Source organism: Schistosoma haematobium, chromosome ZW (assembly GCF_000699445.3).
Source record: "Schistosoma haematobium chromosome ZW, whole genome shotgun sequence".
NCBI classification, from domain to species: domain Eukaryota; kingdom Metazoa; phylum Platyhelminthes; class Trematoda; order Strigeidida; family Schistosomatidae; genus Schistosoma; species Schistosoma haematobium.
In genome coordinates this window covers 56500257-56522117 of record NC_067195.1, presented here as the reverse complement: position 1 = coordinate 56522117, position 21861 = coordinate 56500257, and the positions used below count along the sequence as shown (strand labels likewise).

The 21861-nt window shown below is 36.8% G+C and overlaps 1 protein-coding gene across 2 annotated transcripts in view; it reads left to right on the top strand.

Moving 5' to 3' along the window:
• CC2D1B_1 (Coiled-coil and C2 domain-containing protein 1B) overlaps positions 1-21861 on the top strand; it is a 32080-nt gene that overhangs the window by 6530 nt on the left and 3689 nt on the right. Inside the window, exons 3-8 of one of the 2 annotated variants that reach the window (XM_051211829.1) lie at positions 3008-3268; positions 4898-5092; positions 6215-6379; positions 9493-9798; positions 14784-15318; positions 17164-17666. In XM_051211829.1, the coding sequence (XP_051071936.1) occupies positions 3008-3268; positions 4898-5092; positions 6215-6379; positions 9493-9798; positions 14784-15318; positions 17164-17666 (1965 nt within the window). Of the gene's footprint in view, positions 1-3007; positions 9799-14783; positions 15319-17163; positions 17667-21861 lie in introns of both variants that reach the window. The other variant, XM_051211828.1, reaches the window with a different exon arrangement.

Here is a 21861-nt window from a genome sequence, read left to right as displayed (position 1 = left end):
ACACCAGAATTCTTGCTCCCAGTGGCTCGGATGAGTTGGAAGAGCTTCCGGTAATTACCAGATGCAGCTGCTGCTTCCAGCTCATTAGCACGCTCCGACCACCAGGCTTCTCGGTCCTTACGCAAGTTTTTCTCAATTTCCTTACGTAACATCCTTCGTTTATGGTCAAAATCACGGTCACCCGGAGTAGACCGATGGGCTTCAATGGGTTGTAAGGAACCAGAAGAAACCCAGTGCTTATAAGCGGGACGTTTCGCGAACCCACAACTGACTGTACCCGCCATTTTCATGGCGTCATGCAATTGCAACCAATGCTCATCTATACTTTTCAGTGGAATGTTAGCTAGCCTAGAGGCTAGCTCGGTTCGATACTTACTTGCAACAGAAGTTGCAACCAACTTGCTAATATCAATCCGTTGATGGCGGTCACTTCGTTGGCCACTGAAAAGTAAGGTAAGATTGGCGCAGACCAAGGCATGGTTAGAGTCCAGATAGGTACTCCAGAAGGAGCGGCAGCCTTGTACACAACCACGCCAGCGGTAGCTGATCGCAATGTGATCAATATGAGTCCAGGCTTGAGATTCAGAGGGAGGACGCCAGGTGGCACATCGGCGATGACTGTGCCGACAGTTAGTGCTAGCCAGAAATAGGTTGTGGTCTGTGCAAAGTTGCAGTAGACGGTCCCCGTTATCTGACCTGCGACCAACGAGTCCCCATCGGCCACCTAAACGACTCTCTTCTGTGCCTAGACGCCCGACCTGAGCATTCAAGTCTCCGGCTAGTACTACAATATCTGTCGAACGCACTTTCTGGAGAAGAACAGATAACTGGTGGTAAAACTCATCCTTGATTGCATCCGGGCTGCAATCTGTTGGACCATAGGCGGAGATGACGAAAAGACATAGTTTCTCACGCCGATTTCTTCTCACTTTGATGGAACTTTCTAATCTAACAGCACATAACCGGCTGTTAATGGGGATCCAATCGATTAGTGCTGCCTCAGCTCTAGCGCTTAGTGCGACACCAACGGCAGCAAGACCAGACGAAGATGCCACAGAGTCCCCGGATAAACGCACGTAAAACAAGCTTTTCGAAGCGACAGATGGAGAGCGAATTTGTAGTACTTCACCAGAGTCTTGAATACGGGTCTCGGATAGACAGCAAACATCAATATTAAGACTTTCCAAAGACATAGCCAGCCCGATCTGTTGTCCGACCTGCATAAGTGTGTAAACGTTGAAGGCAGCCATTTTGAATGATGCACGTGGTTTCAGAAAAACTGTCTCAGTACTCATATTCGGTGGTAACATACAATTTTCAACCGGACAGTGACTCGAGAACGTTTAGATACAGTCGAATTTCCACCAAAGACGAGCCGCTGTATGAGTATAAAAGAGGGTGAATAATGTGGAAAATAATAATAAGAAGAAAAAGAATAACAATAATAATGACGATAATAGTAATAATAATAATAATAGTATTAATAATGACAATAATTGTAATGATAATAATTTGAATCAATTGATTGTTTTTCGAAGCGAGAAAAGTAATTTCCATAGACATAAAGAGTTCATCATTTGTGTGTGGGCTGTGATACTGCCCAGGTGCCCAAACCGAAGCAGGTGGTTTTCTTAGGGGGCCACTCCCCGAGCCTTCGACCTGAAGGTCTAATCCACAAGGCAGTGGAGCATCGTAAGGAGATGCAATCCCATGGAAGCCGGTGACCAACCATTGGTTCATACGCCATTTGTTCCCGCAGGATACTGGAGCCCATGTGCACCATTGGTTTGTGATCCGGTTAAAGCGCCGGACATTCGCTTTTCGTCCTCTCATTTTCGTAAACAACACCCCCGCCACGAGAAGGCAATGAGTAGGACTTCCCTGGCAGAGGCTATATACGCGTGGCCGTGTAAGAGCATTTCGAGAGGGAGAGCGGACTCTCCCCAATCTCGGCTGTACCAGGGCATTTGGCCTAAACATGTATTTGTTCTCATTTCACAAACACTGTGTAAGGGTAAAAGATGATACTCACTAGCTGAATCCAAGTGTGTGGCTTGCTTTGATTTTGTAAACCAATAGGTAGAATTTAGTGCTCTGAGCACATCTAATTTACTGTTTTATTGTTTTCGCATTACATCCTGTGTATCACCATCACACTGAAAGTATGTTGATCATAAAATTGAAGATGGTAGTAGCCAGTGTAAATCTTGAAACAGTTTCCGGTTTCCACAGTTGTTCATTACTTCGAGCTGTTTAACATTACAGTTATCTGAAGTTGATAGGAGTAAGAAGATTTATAAGCTCCATAATCTTGAGTGCATATTCCCCCTTTTTAAAACAAAGCCGGAACACCGATTGCCACGACGCGCAATGCTGACTAATGTTGGGTATGGTTGGAAGAAAGTTAGGGACAGCCAAACCAAAACGTGGCATCAGTCCCTGAAGTCACTGACTTCTAGTCTGAGCCATGTTGGTAGATGCAGACTAATTGGTTGCGGTCCGCGTGACTATCGTAACCAATTGTTGGAGACTCTAGGTAACATAGCTCAGAATTGATGACAATGACGTAGGTGTTTGCACTCACTATTTTCCCTTAAGCTGAGATTAAAATCGCTTCATATCTTTCTTTCTACGAACTAATTCTTTCTTTCTGCACTATATCCTTATGTAAAATCTTTCTTTTATATATTACGCCATTGAGTTAACTGCTTCTGTGAATCCGGTGTTCATCTTGTGCTAATGAGGTGTGGCAACTTGGACCGACACATATATGTGCCTGGTCCTACGTTGTAACTGACTGACAGCTACTACAGTTCTGTTTACTTGACTGAAAGTCTGTAAATCAATAGCACATCAAGTAAACCTACGCTTGTATCTTTATTCAAAAGGTTCAAATTATTTTCCTCTTAAAATTACCTGTAATAGCCTGAAAAATGTTTAAACAATGTGAAGTCAATTATTTTACGTATAGAATTATACATTTAATTCACTTTTTATGCTTTTATAGGATGAAAAAAACTGTGATGAAGACGATGAATTGTTACTTGCTGAACTAGTAAAATCAATGGAAAGTGGGAAATCTCCTGTACCGAACAGAGCTAATAAGATGGATGAATTAGAAATCAACGAAGATATTTTCGGCAATCAAAAGACAAGTACTGGTAGTACTTCCAAGCTGCCTCATCAAACATCGGGGTTCGAAGGAAGTGATTTTGGATCGTCATTGCTGAGTTCTCCAAGAAACAGTGGTCTGACGACGAATTCAAAGGTAATTATCATGCTTTAGTTTGTTGCTTTATGTAGATATACAAAATACGAGTTGCGTTTCTTATTTGTTAGAAATTTTAGTGAAGGACCGTTTTACATGTCAAAGAGTATTGCTTTATACACTTAACAAAAGCTTTTCTCTCGTAATGAATCTCCTCACTGTTGACATATACATATACATACATAATTTCAAGGGCAAAGTTGCTATACTGATACTTATAGATTAGGTATATAAAATCGCGTCATATTATTAGGATTTAAATACAGAGGAAGACGAGGGTATCATCGAAGAAACGTTCACAATGTTTTCGTAAATTTCTCTGTCGTGTGTCTTATGTTTCATCAGAAATATAACGCTGTTGTCAAACCATACTCGGTTATATTTAAAATTCATAAGTCAAATAATTATATAGATCGCATTCAGACATTGGTGTATACAACGTACCACGGAATTAACGACTGAACGTCATTTAACACATTAGTGATAGAATGTTATAAATTTTTTAGGTCAAGATTGAAGTCTAGATGTGATTACCAGGTTCGGTTCTTGTTCGCCATATCAGAAGGTTATAAATATATCTATTTGAAATGGCTGTACCTTTACAAGGATCCTTCTATAGACCTAATAAGTTTTGTAATCCTCAATTAATTGAGCTTAAGAAGAAAACCCTGTCGCTGTTCATTGTTCATGGTGAACTGATTTACGAGAATTCACTTTGACGATCCAAATATTCTGTAAAAGTCAACTTCGACGGTCTATAATACCAAATAAATGCTATTTCCATAAAATATGAGCGATAATTATGAGTCAATGTTGATGAAATCTACAGCAATCTCACTGATACTTATTTTGGAAAGCAAATATTTTAATTGAACACATATATTCCAGAAATTACAGAATACGCATTAATTTACAAGGGTAATTAGGTTGGTACAATATGGATCCAACATATAAAAAGAAACGTAGATTGTTTCAAAATATATGATACGTAAATTGTTTGGGATTGGAAACCTACTAAAAAGATATTGGTAATGCGAAGCATATGGCGGTAACAGTTTCTATAGCTATTTTAAAATAGACTGAATATCGATATTGGTGGCTACATTGTCATTCCGGGTAGCTTCGTCTAATCAGTCGACTGGAATACCGTCACTTCAGCTTTTGCCAACGGTATAACAGCAAAAAAGTCAAGATACAAAGTGGTTAGAAATATTATACTTCAGACATGCAACTCAGGCGATCAGACCGCTATCAAGGAAGAGTAAGTGTAGGGATTGTCGTGTTGTATGTAGAATGACTTGACAGTTAATCAGTGCGTGAATTGTTTAATCGGTTTATATGGGCTGAATGGACAATAGACAAACAAGCCCAAATCGATTCACACGTATATTAAAATGTATGTGCATAAAAGTTGTCCTTAATTATTTGAATCAGTACGAAGTAATTAGTAGGATCAAAATGACACATGAACGTTGGGCTTTATACCAGTTCAGAATGCCCTTGTTTGGGCGTTCGCTGTAGGCAAATAATATAAAGCTGTTACATCATAACAGATAACTTGGCGATAAAATGTTCAGATATTATGAAAATCTAATATTTTGTTTCTATGTACTTCTTGTTCTTTGATAGAACGGAACAAATTGTGATAACGACGATGAATTGTTACTTGCTGAACTAGTAAAATCAATGGAAAGTGGGAAATCACCTGTATCGAACAGAGCTAATAAGATGGATGAATTAGAAGTCAACGAAGGAGATATTTTTGATGATCATAAAATAAGTACTAGTAATACATCCAACAGTGGTTCAGTGACAAATCCAAAGGTTGTTATCATACTTCAGGATATATATATATTACTAGTGACCTCAATAATAAAAACGATTAAACTTCCAAAGTTCTCATAATCTCACTTGTGAAATGGAATATACTTACAGGTGTAAGTACATTTAAAGCATTTTCAGGGGAAGCATCGATGCAGCGAACAAAGAATGAGAGTGACTTTATCTCACGGACAGATTATGGCAAATTATACCAGAGTCTGGAAAGTTTGCTGGTAAAGTAATTCACATGGTGATAAGATTTAGAATATTCTGGGAACGGTCGAACAAATACTTTATTCATCAAAGTATGTGACTCGTTATTATAGAGGTTACAAATTATGCAACCCAGAAGACGTTAGGACTTGTAGGTCTGTTTTGAGACCTGTTCTGTGAAAGACCAGTTGTAGTAGTTTTAACATGTGCAGAACAAAAACTGGTATGAGGATAAAGTTTTTATAAATCGTTAAAAATAATGATAATTATTACACAAACTCATGATGCTTTAAATCATTGTTTTTCGACTACATTAACCTCAAACCAATGAATAGTTATAAATTAAAACTTACTTTAATTACTTTTGCTTATTACGAAACTAGATAGTATCATTGGTTTCTGCACAAGATTTTTGACTCGTAAAGTAGTGATTGATTTACATAAATTCTGTCCGTGAAATATCTAAAAAGTTTTGGATTCGATTACGTGAGTTAGGGGGTTATAAAGGTGCTTATTATTGAGAAGTTTTAAACTAAGAAGAAAGCTGCTGATTACGTTAATACTAGATAGGGTCTGGATTACCCTATTATTGATATTCAGGACTGAATCCCGAAGTGGGATTCAGGTCTTGCGTTATGTCCTATTTGAAACTCGTACTTTGGATCCAGATTCATGCTGCATATGAGTACCATATAGGGAGAAATTCTCGTCCCAAATTCCACTGCTAACCACAATCCATATATTCTAAAAACAAGTTTTTAATGCTTCTAAGCTTTTATCCGTCCCACAACTCGTTATTGATTTGTGATAAGTGCTGTTTTAATTTCCCTTTTACTGAACCTTAAATTTTGTTGACTGAAATTACATTTTCTTATTTAAAATTAAAATATATTTAATTAACAACCGGCAAAGGTACCTTCAAATAATAATGCTTTGGGAAATAGTTCAGGAAGTACTTTAAAACCGACTGCCGCTGATGTAAAACCTGATATTCGTCAAGCTGTATTGGATTATATCAATCCAAAAACTTCTAATTCTGGTCTAGATTTATTGAAAAATCGTCATAAAGAATACAAAGTGAGTTTCCCTTTTCTTTCAGAACACCATCCGTTTATCGTCCTTGAAGCATATTAGATTTCTGTTGGATTACTTTGCTTTGAAAATTTCCTATTCAGTTAATTATTGTCAACAGTTATTACGATTATACAATAGTAAATGTTAGTTTGAAGTCTATTTCAATTATATCCATTTCTAAGTAGAACAAAGTAAATTTGTAAAATAGTTTATACTATGATTGTTGTTTCACTTTTCTTTGTCATACACTTTTCTATTATATCAATTGTTTGGTTTATTTCTACTCTGGATGTACGCTACTCTATTTCTGATAACTGGAAAAATTCAAATTATGGGTGCTGTATAGGAATGGCGATGGTGTAATCCAGTTTTAACTTTTTTTTTAAACTTCACCCTTCATGTATGTAAGCAAATGAATCATGCAAATCATAGTATGTAACTAAATAAATCAAGCCCATGTAACCAAGAGTCTAAGACAAAATATAATGAAATTTTAATTTGTTTGTCACTGGTATGTTGTGTTCCTGATCAGTGGAGTTTCTTGTATCTGTTTTTCCATCTTTTCAAAAAAAGCTTTCTTAAACGCTCGAATCTAATCTGATTGTTTTTCTAAAGTTGTCTCAAAGTTCAACATTCCGTATTTCTATTGATTAGTGAAATTCATAAAATAATAGACTCAACTTCAAACTTTTGATATAATGTAGATTTTTTCAGAATCGTAGAAATATCTTAAGTAACTCATGTAAATAAGACACACAAAATTAAGGGTAAAATCTTTCAGTTTATCATGAGTTTGTGAATGCTAGAAATCAGTACAGTAGGTTAATAACTCAACAACAATACTTGCTGTTAAGTGTGAATTTATGTCAGGTGTTTAAATGTAGTTGACAGCCTAACATTTCAATGTGATCCACAGTGTCAAGTCATTCATACCAGTTGTCACATTGCAACTTAATTGATAGGATTCGATCAAGAATAAAAAGGACTGGAAAAATGTAACACTGGTCACTATTCATTAGGATGAATTCTGTAAAAATACGGGATTTTTATTTGCTGTTTGCAAACTTAAAGTACTGATTTATCAAAATAAATTATATTTGCATCCTAGGTAGATACATTTTGTAAAAAAATATATATATAATTATCTATCATTTAATCATCCTTTTAAAATCTATAGTGAAAAACAAATTTCTTAATACTTATTTGCAGAATAAGCAGATTATAATACATATAAACCTAATGTAAACATTTATAAAACTCAGGTATTACGTCATGGTGCTTCTATCATATCACTTATCGTGTGTATTTCAGGTTCTAAAATGTAGATTAACGGGATACGTTTTCTCCCCTTTTTCAAACCATTGTCTCATAGATGATGGCTATTCCCATATGATTTGATTTGTTTAGTTGATTTTCATAGTTTACACCACAGACTGACCTTGGTTGCTCAGCATTATGAATCAATTGAAGTTAGAAATGCAAATTATTGGGTACAAACCTACCGGTTTAAAAGTTAAGCCCACGCCGCGGGATATGAGGATCCCATATTCGATCCTTGGAGGGGTCGTGGCTGTGTATTTTTGGGGAGTCCCATACTAATACAAAACAACTTTTCGGTGCTCCCAGGTTTTTACCGATGGTTCAATCGATATCCCTTCGTAATGTAAACCATGCAATCCGAAGACCTTCATGAACTCTCTACACTATATTGCATTTTAGTATATTCATTATATAACCAATTATTTCAGGCTCCATGTTCTGATTTGTGCTGTGTATTTTTAGATCCTCCAACTTCTTTTTTAACCATTTGATCACAGTTTTGAATCGTATTCTATCTAATACCTCTGAATAATCTTTTTTGTTTGACTCAGTAAATGTAAATCATAGCTTTGTTGAAGAACTTATCTGTACTAATTCTGTTCTGTGAGTTCTATCGTTAGGTTGGTGAAAATTTTACTAATACTTTAGTGGTTGGTATTTTAGTCAAAATACCTATTTTTTCTAACTGATTAACTCTAGACACAGTACGTACCTATAACACTAGTAGGACAGATCAGTATTTAAACATAAATATTGGTGTGTTAAGAATTGTGTGGGTTTACGTGTATTCAACAAGAATCATCCGTTTTCTGTGAAATTCAGGTCAAATTCATTTATGGGACCAAAATATATTGTGCTTTGTGTGAACATGATATTCTAGATCGTTAGAGATACATTTTTATATACTTCAGATTGTGTTTTAAGAGCTTGGTTTTCTAAAATTATCTCACTGTCGTCTGTTCTCATGTTTTGTTTTTTTAAGAAGATCCAGAGTGTAGTACTCATTCTCTTATTATGTATGGTCGCATAAACAGCTGTACACATGTAATAATGTATGAGTATCAAACGAGCTTGACTCATGTTAGCTACTTTCTCAATTTTTATAATGCAATCTATGAAATAACTGTTTGTTAAAAATCTTTTCAGACGTTTTATTTGATAATTTATCAAATTATGAATAGTTTATGGAAATCGATTCATATTTGTAGAAAAATAAACGGTGTCAAAGCAGACATATTTCTTTACAACGATCGAAATATTTCGATCGTACTTAACGTACGGTTTTGACTTTGACGACACACAGTACGCTTTTATGTCACCAAATCCAGCGTTTCGAGATGATGTTAACGGTCAAAAATGATAATATGTACTGTGCCCGAACACGCACTGTTGAGCTTCATCATGAGTCAGTGTTGTTAGAGATTGGTAGCTGACGTTCAGAGGCCCGCTCATGACCGAATATCATGAATTTACAAAGCCCAGTTTTATTTTTTCAAGTATTAGTTCTATGACATCAACACTACTCATTCTCTTTAGTACTTTCAGAATTTAGTCAATTGTAAGGTCGAAGGGGAATGAGAAAAATTGGAAAACTTCCTCAGTATCCTAACCCTATTGTTTGAAGTAAAAATGGTGGTAAAATGGATTGTGCGCGATGGCTTTCACGATATTATTATCCTGTTTAATTTCTTACTCACTTTGCTTTTTGCCTTCGAAGGATGAGTATTTTATTTATTTATTTATTTATTTGATATGTGAGTAATTTTCATATATACTGTTGCCATTATGTACATAAGTTAGCTGCTTTGAAAGCTCGTGATACAGGCCAACTAGGGAAAGCAAAAGAATTATTGGAAGCATCAAAGTGTATTGGAGAAGCTATCGTGAATATAGAAGCTGGCAAAGAAACATTCGATCCAGAGACAGACTTACCTCCTCCTCCATCGGAGTATGAATTCTCTAATGAGGGGGATCCAAACAATGAAACTGTGATTGCTCAGCCACCACCTTCATCTCAGCCTGTAAAATCGACTATACCAGATATTATGAAAACGTCTATTGTTTGCACAGAAAATATCTTAGCTCGTATAACCTACTATAAAGTATGTTTCGAAATATCGTTTTTACATATAAGTTTACTGGTGTATATCGTCAATATTAAATTTTACTATTATGTTATCAACGACTAATTTAATTGATGTAAAATTTATCATATAATGTGTAGTTTAACTAGTAGTCAATCTAGTATCTTATTGACCTCGATCCTAATTAAGACAAAAAATGTAATTCAATAACCAATTTGATGAAGTCAAGTGATTACGTATTTATTATTCACGTTACAGTTAACCAAAAAAATTGATAATAATTATTGCCAGTTTAATAGGATTTCATATAATGCTGATAAAAATCATTGATTGGAATTCTATGTAAACGTCGATCTTCCTTTGAAATACAATCACTATCATTACATACAAAAGTGTATATTATTGCATCTCTGTGCCTGATTGGTTTACTTGATCGAATAATGCAAATAGTCATTCGGTTAGCAATAGAAAAGTAACTAATTATCAGACACAGCTTTGAACATAGATGGTTTGTGATTGGTAGTGAAATGTAGGACGCGCATTTCATCCTCATTGGGACTCATCAGCTGGATATACCTGCATCTCAGAGTTGATGTTCCTTCCTTGGTTAAAACTCAATACTATATCCAGTCCGCTACTGAGTTTAGATAGTCACTAGCTTATGTGATGGGGTGGATTTCAATTCACATGTTTTGGTTATTTGAATCTTCTCTAGTAGTGGAAAACCATACTATGTTAATACAGCTACAAATGAGTCACAATGGGAATATCCTCAGCATCCAGTCATATCCACAAATAAAGTTCGATGCTTACATTTACTAGTGAAGCATAATGAATCTCGCCCGACCGAAGCTGCTACCTTGACGCGGTGGTCGGGATTGCCTACCGTGATGACCCAACCGAGCTATATTGGCTGGAACATATGTTCCTGTAGGTTCTACCATGCCAGGCAGGTCGATTGGAGAACAGTAAGACTAAAAGCAGCAACTCAAGGTCTGAGGACGAAGTCGTACTGCTGACTGTACAGAGGTGTGACAGCAGTAAGGTGTTTCCCTCGGACATCCAGCATGACAGCGATGCTGCCTTCCCACAAGGAGGGGTGGGGTTAGAAAAGGTCGACCCTAAAAATGTCACACCTCACCTTACCTCACGGATTTCTGTCTCGGGCGTTAAGGCCCTTTGAAGAACGGAGCTAACACGTCAAAAACCTTCCACAAAAAGGCCGTGCGCGACCGTCCTCAAGCAGTTGTACCTTGGGCTCTGCGGTCACGCTCCCAGGTCGTCAAGACCAACACTAATCCAATTTCCTTTTCAGGTTCCTCAAGAAATACCCTTCCACGGTGTGGGCAGCCGGGAAGTGATACCAGCCCTCATACCCGTGACAGCACAAGAGACCAAGTTGGTCACATTCAAATCCTTCCTACACCTCCTAATACCTCTCTTATCTCCATGACTAACCCTCCTCACGTCTCTTTATCACCTCGCACCGCTAGAGCAAACGATTCGAGTACGCGGAACGCTTTTCCTGGTCTCCTGAAACCACGCTCTAAACTACATGTAGGAGCTTTTAACGTCCGAACACTGGGCCAAATAGGACAGCAGGCTTCTTTAGCTATGACTTTAGAATCCCGCCCCATCGATGTGTGCTGCGTCTCCGAAACGCGCATACAGGATCCGAGTAGCGTCATTCATTTGACCTCACCATGCCAAAATAAAGAACCGACTCGATTCACACTTCGTATATCTGGAAGCCCTGATTCTGCTTCCCGTGGCCTCGCCGGCGTAGGTATGGGATTGAGTCCTAGGGCAGAACTAGCTCTCTTAGAGTGGATCCGAGTAGACAGTCGTTTGTGCGCTGTCCGACTGAACGGAACAGTAAGGATCCGAAAAGATAGGGACACTCGTCGTTGCCTCTTCGTCGTTTCTGCCTTTTCTCCCTCTGACTTCAGCGCAGATGATGTAAAAGATTAGTTTTACAGAAAGTTCTCCGACCTTCTCCGAAAAGCTAGGCGCTCTGATGTAGTAATAGTGGCTGGTGACTTTAATGCTCAAGTAGGTAAACTAAGCGATAGGGAAAGACACCTAGGTGGATCTTATAGTGTCGTGGCTCAAAGAACAGATAATGGCGACCGTCTGTTGCAGCTTTGCTCAGATAACTGCCTGTTCCTTGCAAATACTAACTTTAAGCATAAGGAAAAACATCTTTTAACATGGAGACCCCCTAATTCGTCCCAACGTTGGACCCAAATAGATCACATCGCTATTGGCAACCGATGGAGGGGCTCGATAGAAGACTGTCGCTCATTCTGGAGCACATGCTTAGATTCAGATCATGCTCTAGTGTGAGCGCGTATTTGTATGCGTCTTACTGGATGTAAGAAAGACGCTGCAAGTAAACCTCTTAGGGTCCTGTTTAATGATAGTCAAGCTAAGATTATATTTCAGGAACAACTAGGAAAACAGTTAGGCAGCCATGTAGGTGATGCCCATCCCCAGGCAGCACGGGATGATATCCGAAAAGCTGTGGAAACAGCAGTGATATCTGCTAGTAAGGTAAACCAGAAGGTTAGGGAGCAACACTGGATCTCAGCAGCATCTATCGCACTGATAGATGCTCGGAAACTCATTCCATCTGGCTCTGAACATAATGAAGAGCGGAGTCAGCTTAAGCGCAAGCTGACAAGAAGTCTACGCAATGATCGTGAACAGTGGTGGGTAGCGAAAGCAAGAGAGATGGAAAAGGCAGTAGCAATAGGTAATAGCAGACAATTGTTCAGACTTGTTAAGGAAACCGACTGTTAGCGAAACAATCTCAGAGAAAGATGGACACATTATACATTCTCAATCCAGGAGATTGGATCGATGGGCAGAACACTTTAGGGATCAGTTCAACTGGCCTTCAGTCACACTTCGGTTTCCCACGATCTCCAGTCAACCTAATGGCAAGTTAATGTAGGTCCTCCGTCTCTTTACGAAGTTGAAAAAGCCATAGGAAATCTGAAACGAGGGAGTGCAGCAGGCCCTGACAGGTTTACTCCTGAGATTTTTAAGGATGGTGGTCCAGTATTAGCAGTGAGATTAACTGAGGTCTTAAGTAGAATTTGGGAACTGGACGTAATCGCATCTGACTGGTCTCAATCACTGATTGTGCCAGTCTATAAGAAAGGACAAAAGTCCTCTTGTGACAATCACAAAGGAATCAGTTTGACTAATGTAGTGTCTAAAATGTTAGCTTCAATAATACTTCGACGCCTAAATAAAGCTCGTGAGGAACAGACTAGAGAAAATCAGGCTGGTTTTCGACCTGGACGTGGTTGTATAAACCAGATATTCACATTACGTCAGGTCCTAGAACATAGACATATTCAGATGCCCCACAATGGTAGTTTTTCTCGACTTTAAGGCGGCACTTGACTCTGTTGATCGTGAGGTTCTATGGCAGTGTTTGTCACTGAAAGGAGTACCAAAGAAGTACATTAACCTTGTAAAGGCTCTCTACTCGAACACAACTGGTAGAGTGAGAGCTTATGGCGAACTGTCATCAAAATTGATTACCTCAAGTGGTATTCGTCAGGGCTGTCCACTCTCTCCATTCTGGTTTAACTTTGTCGTTGACGTGCTTTTAGAGATGACACTTTCCTCATCTAAATTTACAGGGGTTGAACTTACATCGGGAGATTCACTTGTTGACTTAGAATATGCCGATGACATAGCTGTATTTGGTGAAGACGCTGACAAATTGAAGAGTCTTCTGACCACTCTAAGCAACAATGCAAGCATGTTCGGCATGCGATTTTCCCCCACGAAATGCAAAATGTTGCTTCAGGATTGGGTTGCATCGACACCTGAACTAATGATTGGGAATCTCATCAGCCCTTGTGGTCTAGTGTGTGATGAAATCTCAGCACAGATACAGAAGGCTCGACTAGCTTTTGCCAAATTGCATCATTTATGGCGTAGGCGAGATATCTGTCTACCAACCAAAGGACGGGTTTACTATGCAGCAGTTCGTTCCGTCCTACTTTATGGCAGTGAAACATGGTCGGTAAGAGTAGATGATGTTCGTAGGTTACTAGTATTCGATCATAGATGTCTTCGAAGCATTGCTTGTATATCCTGGGAACACCGGAGAAGTAACACAGTTATTAGGAAACGGGTACTAGGTAAGGATGGCAAATCAATTGATGAAGTAGTGAAACTTCATCAGTTAAGATGGCTGGGACATGTGTTACGTATGCCCAACCACCGACTGCCTCGATGTGCGGTGTTTTGTTGTATAGGAGTAGGTTGGAAGAAAGCTAGGGGCGGCCAAAACATATCACAAGTCCATGAAGTCACTGACAAGTAGACTAAATCATATTGGTAGGTGTAGACTACCTGGTTGGGGACTGAGAGATGATAACAACCGATGGTTAGAGACCCTGAATGACATGGCTCAAAATCGTTTGCAATGGCGCAGGTGCATCCACTCTTTGTGTTCTCCCAAATTCTAATCTTCTGAATTCTTCATATCCCTTTCTTTTTTCTCTTTCCAAATTTATTTCACTGGATTATACTCTTTAAATAACATCTCCAAACCCTAATCTTTCCAATTACTGCTTATAATTTTACTACATCTAGCACTACGGGATTTGAATCGACCACTGCATCTCTGTGCTGATGTGATGTGGCAACTCGAACTGATGTATGTACGTACGAAGTTCTACGTTGTTACTGACTGACTGACTGACATTAACACTTAAAACTTCAGTTAATCAATCCATTTTGACATAGTGCATCCTCTGTGGATTGCGTCGATATTACCGTTAAATCACAAGTATTTTTAAACAGAGATGGATGGTGGCTAACAGTTTTGAAGTTATTTCGCTATAAACTATAAAGAAATCCGCTAAATAACAACTATTAATTAGCTCAAATTATCTTATTATTACGTAATACGAAATCGTGGTAAACTGTATCACGTAGATTTTTTCTCACCTAATTTTACTGTCTATTCGTCAAAGGAAAAATTAAAGGAAATAACCAACGATGACTCAAAGAAACGTCGTTACAATCGTATTCTCACACGGTATGATGAAGGACTGAGAGCTTGTGAACGTGGAGTTACTTCGTTTGAATTTGAAGAGTTGGTCCCACCTCCAGGTTATCCTCCACTTACTGATCGTTCTAAATTAAGTAAAAATGTAAAACTATCTAACAATGATCCAAAAATATCTCTTGCAAAACCTAGCTCTGGGCATCCAATAAGAAGTAAAACGGAAGCAATTGTTGAACTATTAACTAAACGTCAAGATGAGTTGAAACAAGCCGCTAAAGCTGCAAAACAATCTGGTAATATTGAATTGGCTAAAACGTACATTCGATCAGTTCTTGGAATGAATCAAATGATACAAGCTGCTGAAGCTGGCTTACCAATAGATTTAACTCAATTACCACGGCCACCTGCACTTACTGATTCTAATCCATCTAGACCTATATTAAGTGGATTAAAATGTGATCCACCTGTAAAGTATGCCGTTGCTTTTAATTCTTTATCAGGTAAATCGTTTCAAATAGTATGCTTTTTTAGAGAAATTTAACTGAATTTTAAAGAAGTATTGTTGCACACTTTCGATACTTCTGCTATTCTTTTGCTTTTTATTTAATTTCATCATAGATACGTTTCTTTCTACTGGTGACACTTCTCAAAGGGTGACCTACTACCCATTGACCTTCTCATTCACTTACAATATACGAATGACAGAATTCAGTCTTTTGAACACTAATGCTAAGATGTTTGCGATGCTTTTCTCTCTTCAAAGCTCACACTGTTGCTTTAGAACTAATAAGCTAGTGTCACTGACAGATTTGATCATAGGGAGTAGTGTAGCTGAGCCCGTTGAACATTGTACTGATAGACTCAGTTCGGCTGGTAACTGGTTGGTACGTGAAATCCAACCACCCTGAGAAATTTCGTCTATTTTTTGTTACTGTATCTCGTCCATGGAGCGAACAAAATCCCTATATATATAAATGGCTCGACAATTAACTATGCATCACTTAATTAATGTAAAATACCTGACTATTAAAGGTAGAAAACGTTCTTATACTGCAGTTATTCGATAAAAGCTGTATTCGAATTATGACTTACTCAGGGTAAGCTACTTATCAAGTCATACTGGGGTAGATGGAACACGTTTGAGTTATACCCTGCAACTCCTAACCGTACAATACTAGTTAGCGTAGGAGTATATTAGAAAATATTAGGAAACTTACTGAGCATTGTAAGAAAACACATGGTTTCTATTTGGGATCTCCAGAGTAATCATAATATATAAATATAACACTTTAGTCACACCTCAAAATCTGTCTTGGTGGTGCAGTTGAATTCATATTTTCTGTCGTTGAAATGTAAATGTTATTTCAGAGTCTTTGTTCCATTATTCCATTCGTTCGCCATTGCAATTGACAATCCGTTATTCTTTCTTCTTTTCTCTGTCTTGTGTTTTTCCCTACTGTATTGTTGTGAAATGTAACCGTTTGACCCCATTGAGATTTATCCCATACATTGTTATTCTTGGCTGACCTACCTCAGATGCATTCACTCTTAATCTTCCTAGATCTTCAGTTTCAGTTTCCCTTCATACATATATACTTTCACATTTCGTTTTCTTGAACATACTCTAACTGTTTAGTACTCCTGATTACTAATGCTACTACAAATATTTCAATTATTTTGCTATTCATCTTGTTGACTTCATCTCGTCGTGCTAATGTTTTATGCGAACTTACCCGGGCTGTATGTTGATTGTAACTGATTGAGTAACTACAATTCTTTAGAACAAATTTCTGGCTGTAGCGTAGCTCACTCTATTATTCATTTGTATTCTAGGGTTACATAATGTTTAATGCGTACAAGACTAACGGTAGGACTCATCGAATTCGGTGCTAGATATAATCCTATGAATTATACTTAACGAAATCTATTTAAATTCATATTGATTTGTATTTATCACTTAAATTATATATGATAATACTATCAAAATAATTTTTACTAGAGTTGGATAGTGTCTAGCAGTGGGATCTAAGATACGCATTTCGTCTTATTCGGAACTCGTCAATTAGATGTGCCTCCATCTCACTATTAGTGACTACCCCGGGACTCGAACCTGATGCCTTTCACTTTAAATTTCAGCATTTTGTCCATCGAACTATTCAATCCGAATAGCCACTTACTTGTTCACTATTGTTAATGCTGAAGACTACGTTGGTTCCTAACCACTTATAATCCTTAATATTAACGACAGGAAACCCTTACAGTCAAGCATTATGATATGTTCTCTTTGTTACTTAATACTTTTTAAACAACTATATTTCAAGATCAATTTTTCATGTTCTATGTAGGTGATCAGTTATTTAAAACATACTCAGAAATTTTATCAGAACAAGAACAACTAATTAACAATTTAATAAATCAACATCGTCGTAATGGCGGTGCTAATGCACATTCGATATTATCGAAATTATCTGATTTACTTAGTGTGAATACGTGTATCAAGAAATTATTATCTAAATACAATCAACATGTATCTAATTTAACCGCATATTTTGAATATGCCAATTTGCCTAAATGTAATTTGAATGCTGAATTAGCGGATGATATACTTGAAGTTAGTAATATTCATGGTATAGCTTATCCACTTCCATCACATTATTCAAATATTGATACTTATGTTGAAGTTGAATTCAGTTTAAATAATGCCAATCCACCAATGAAGTTATCTACAAATGTAGTTAAATCAAGTAGTGAACCAATATATAGTCAATCAGTTAAAGAATTTCGTGTAAATACAAAAAGTCATTCATATAGACGATTTGTTCAAAATAATCGTTGTCTAAAAGCAACAGTAAGCTAGTTTTCAGTTGTATTAGTTTACAATTGCATGTTCACATAAATTGCATTGTTCTATGTAATATTTTGTATGTATATTAAGGTTGTGTTTTCCCTTGGTCAGTTTTGTTACTGGTAACTATGATTTTATTGAGTCAAACTCGGCTTCAAATAATTTGGTATCAGAAACGGTTAATATCAATTAGCCTATGCACAAAATATTTGACTGAAAGTCAAGTACATAATTGAGTACTTGGTTAGTGATCTACATAGATATTTATGTTATCCTCGTTTAAGATTATAGGGAAGATTAGTTCCTCAGTAGTGAAATTTCAAAGGTATAGTGTTTTTTGTTCTCTTTGGTTTAGTTATGTAGCTTTTATTAACTTCCTAAATAATACCGTCAATGCAGAAGCGATTCATTAAAATTTTCATAGAATCGATTAACTTCTTGTTCTTTCAAGATAAATTTCGATTAGCTGTTGTTCGTATTTGTTCTATTACCGTATGCATATTTATGTCAATATCATTATTTAACAACAGATCTCTAATTTTGTAGCTAGTAGTCATTTTTATTTTTTGTTCCTAAATTAAGTCTATTTCAGTTTGTTTATTGACTATTGACTGATAAAATTGTTACACTTCCGAAAATTCTCTGATTGTCATTATATGTCGTAACATTTTTCCAGACGAATTCATATTCATAGTTTACCATACGGGTTAATATAAGCCCAAGTACCTGTTCAATATAGACTCACCTGGTACATCATCTTAATGTGTAAGTAGTATACTTTGCTTATTAAGTGCTAAAAAGATGACTAAACATGATTTCGGTATTCTACTTTTGTTTTATAGGCATAACATTGGCATCCAACGTATATGCTACGTGCACTAGATCATTACTAATTCCAAATTATGTGTATAATTTTAATGAACCATAAAATTGATCGTAACCAGAAAGTATTTCTCACATTATGTTTGTATACTTATGATAATCATGAGTATTTGAATTATAGTATGAACTAAGAATTCCAGAAATGACGTAATTGGATCAAAAAATACTAGATAACCACAAACGAATGTACTGTATTTAGAATTCGAAATCAAGCATTCAACAAGTACAAAGGTATCATTAGTTCATTCAAACACCACATCCGCCACAGCTTAAATTAGAGTCTAGGTGTCTGTAATCAATTGTACGTCTTCTTCTCAAGTTCATCCTGTGTCTGTCCGACATTGTATTGTATAAAAACTATTATCTAGAATGCAGTCATTAGTATTAGAATTAACAACCGAAATCGTAAGAGACTCACCTACTTCCTGGGATTGTGTAATCAGCATGTCGGTTGTGTACTGAAACCACTGCTACCTAGAATTTGAACCTTAGACTTTTAGACTACCCTCCCCGACGAAATAATGTTGGATCTTTATATCCCCAATTTATGAATGATGTGGCTTCATTTAAAACTTATTTCTTACATTGGTTAGAGTAAACATTAGAAGTGTTTTTGTGATAAGGATAAATAGCAGTTGATATGGAATCATCCGAATTGTAACCAAAATCGAGGTCATTCAGTACTTGTCCTTCGCATTGAACAAGTTTCCCACAAGAAGCAAATGCATTATGCGGACAAATAATATTTGGTATGGCATCAAGCTTCGACCAGAATAAACAAAATAAACCATTTAAACGCTACCCTGGGAGTTGAAGAAAGAATCATGACGCCTCATGATTAAAGTCGGGATTCTTCGCAAGTCACGAAGTCGATAACCCTTCTAACAACCAGACCGACAATTAGCATAAGTACATAGAGCGTCCGAACAATGTGGGAAACGGATAGGACCAGTTAATTAGCAACGGAAATCAAGAGATACAACTTGGCAGTACTCGGAATCAGCGAAACACATTGGACCCAAGCTGGATAGAAAAGGATAAATTCAGCAGAGATACTGGTGTATTCCGGTCACGACGTGCAATGCTAACCGGTGTTCGGGATGGTTGGAAGAAAGTTAGGGGCGGCCAAACCAAAACATGGCATCAGTGCTTGAAGTCACTAACTTCTAGTCTGAGCCATGTTGGTAGATGCAGACTACTTGGTTGTGGTCCACGTGACTATCGTAACCAATGGTTGGAGACTCTTGGTGACATGGCTCAGCATCGATCACAATGGTGTCGGTGTATACACTCCCTGTCTTCCCTTAAACTAAGAGATTAAAATAGCTTCATACCTTTCTTTCTACGAACTAATTCTTTCTTCGTGTACTATATCCTTATCGCAATCTTTCTTTTTTATATTACCACCTCTGAATTAACTACTTTTATGAATCCGGTGTCCATTTTGTTATGTTAATGTGGTGTGGCAACTTGGACCGATGCATATATGTGCCTGGTCCTACGTTGCAGCTGACTGACTGACTGAACTGCATCGCAACTCCTCAATGAATTTTCTGCAAAACCTTGAGTATGCACTGGGTTGGGATGACGAAATGCATTAGAATTTTTTACATCCTCATGAATCATTTTACGAAATCTCCCTCCTTTACCACATTCGAAATTTGTATACTGAACATAGTCTAACAGTAGATCCTTGAGAATTATATAAGAAAGCGAAATGGGCTTTTCCGGTAAGGCCAGAGTTTTTAATAAGCTATATGCTTCTTTTCCGATGAATATGAGGAAATGTGCTACAATATTAACATCCTCAGCATCTTCCTTGATCATAGCCCAGATTTCGAACTTTTCAAAGTAATCCTCAAAAGCATCAGAATCTGAATGTATGTCTAACCGTTCCATCACAGGCTCCATCGCGACGCCAATATGATGATTAGGAGTATTTGAATTATGGTATGAAATAAGAATTCCAGAAATAACGTAATTGGATCAAGAAGTACTAGATAACCACAAACGAATGTACTGTATTTAGAATTCGAAATCAAGCATTCAACAAGTACAAAGGTATCATTAGTTCATTCAAACATCACAATACTCCAATGATCAAATGAATAATTTTTTTAGTAAAAATTATAATCATAGAAAATTTCGAACCATATGAATAATAAACATATGATTATGTCAGTATAATTATTAATATTCAAACGATACAATATGAGAAAAAAACAAATCATTAATAGCTTTCCATTAAAATTGATTATTGGTTGATATGTAACCATCATCTCTCTCTACTCTTGTGATTTAGTTATATTTTAGTTTCATTTACTTTAATCATTCTATGCTCACAAAATAGCTGATCAGATTCTAGTCTAAATTGACTTGAAAGAATTTAATATTCGATTATTATTATTGTTATTGTTATCTAAGAGATGTATTGCTAGCTGTATTATAAAATTCATAGAAGCACTTATGTAACTATTTGCCGACTCTGGGACTGGTTAGAAAAAGCGGAGAGGTGGTCAGTATATGACATGGTATTGTGGCATGAAAGAAAGTTGCAAAGGACTGGCTTCACAACTCCCTGGTTGGGGTCCGAGAGATGGTGCTACACAGTGGCTAGAGACGTTATCAGATATAGTTCAAAACAGAAGCCAGTGGCGATCCTGCTGTAACCTTCTTTTACTTTTCTCATAAAAAACTGGTTGTCCCTTCCTTAACTGAAAGATTTCTTCTGATTGTACCTTTCCGTTCCCCCCATTATTACTATTATTATTACACTACCTCATACCAATCTCTTCCTTATTGCTCTCTTTTTTTACGCTCCTTACCTTTTTTTCTTTTTCCTTCTCTTTAAATTCTCATTGTTTTGTTTGGCGCTCTCTTGTACCAATATCTATGTGTTCAAATAAATAAATTGTAAATTTCAATTCTTTATTACTGTCTTTGTAATCTTTATGATGAACACAGATTGGAAAACTAGACAATATATGATCGGGAATCTTCGGTTTTTCGTTTTTTTTTCCCAAAATGATATGTATTATATGTAATGAAACTTATATTTATTCTTTAAAAGTGTAAATTTCCTTTTCAATTTTGTTTGTCACATTTTCTTATTGGTACCGTTTAACTTGAAATATCATAAGAAGAATCTTATTCAACGTGACAACTCATTTATCTTGATTGACTTTGCCTCTTAATTAGTTAATTCAAAACTGAAAAACTATTCAAATGCCATTTGACATAGGATCACCTATAGATGAATAATTTTAATTCATTTTAACTCATATCTTGTTATGTTGAAATACTATAACAATAAACA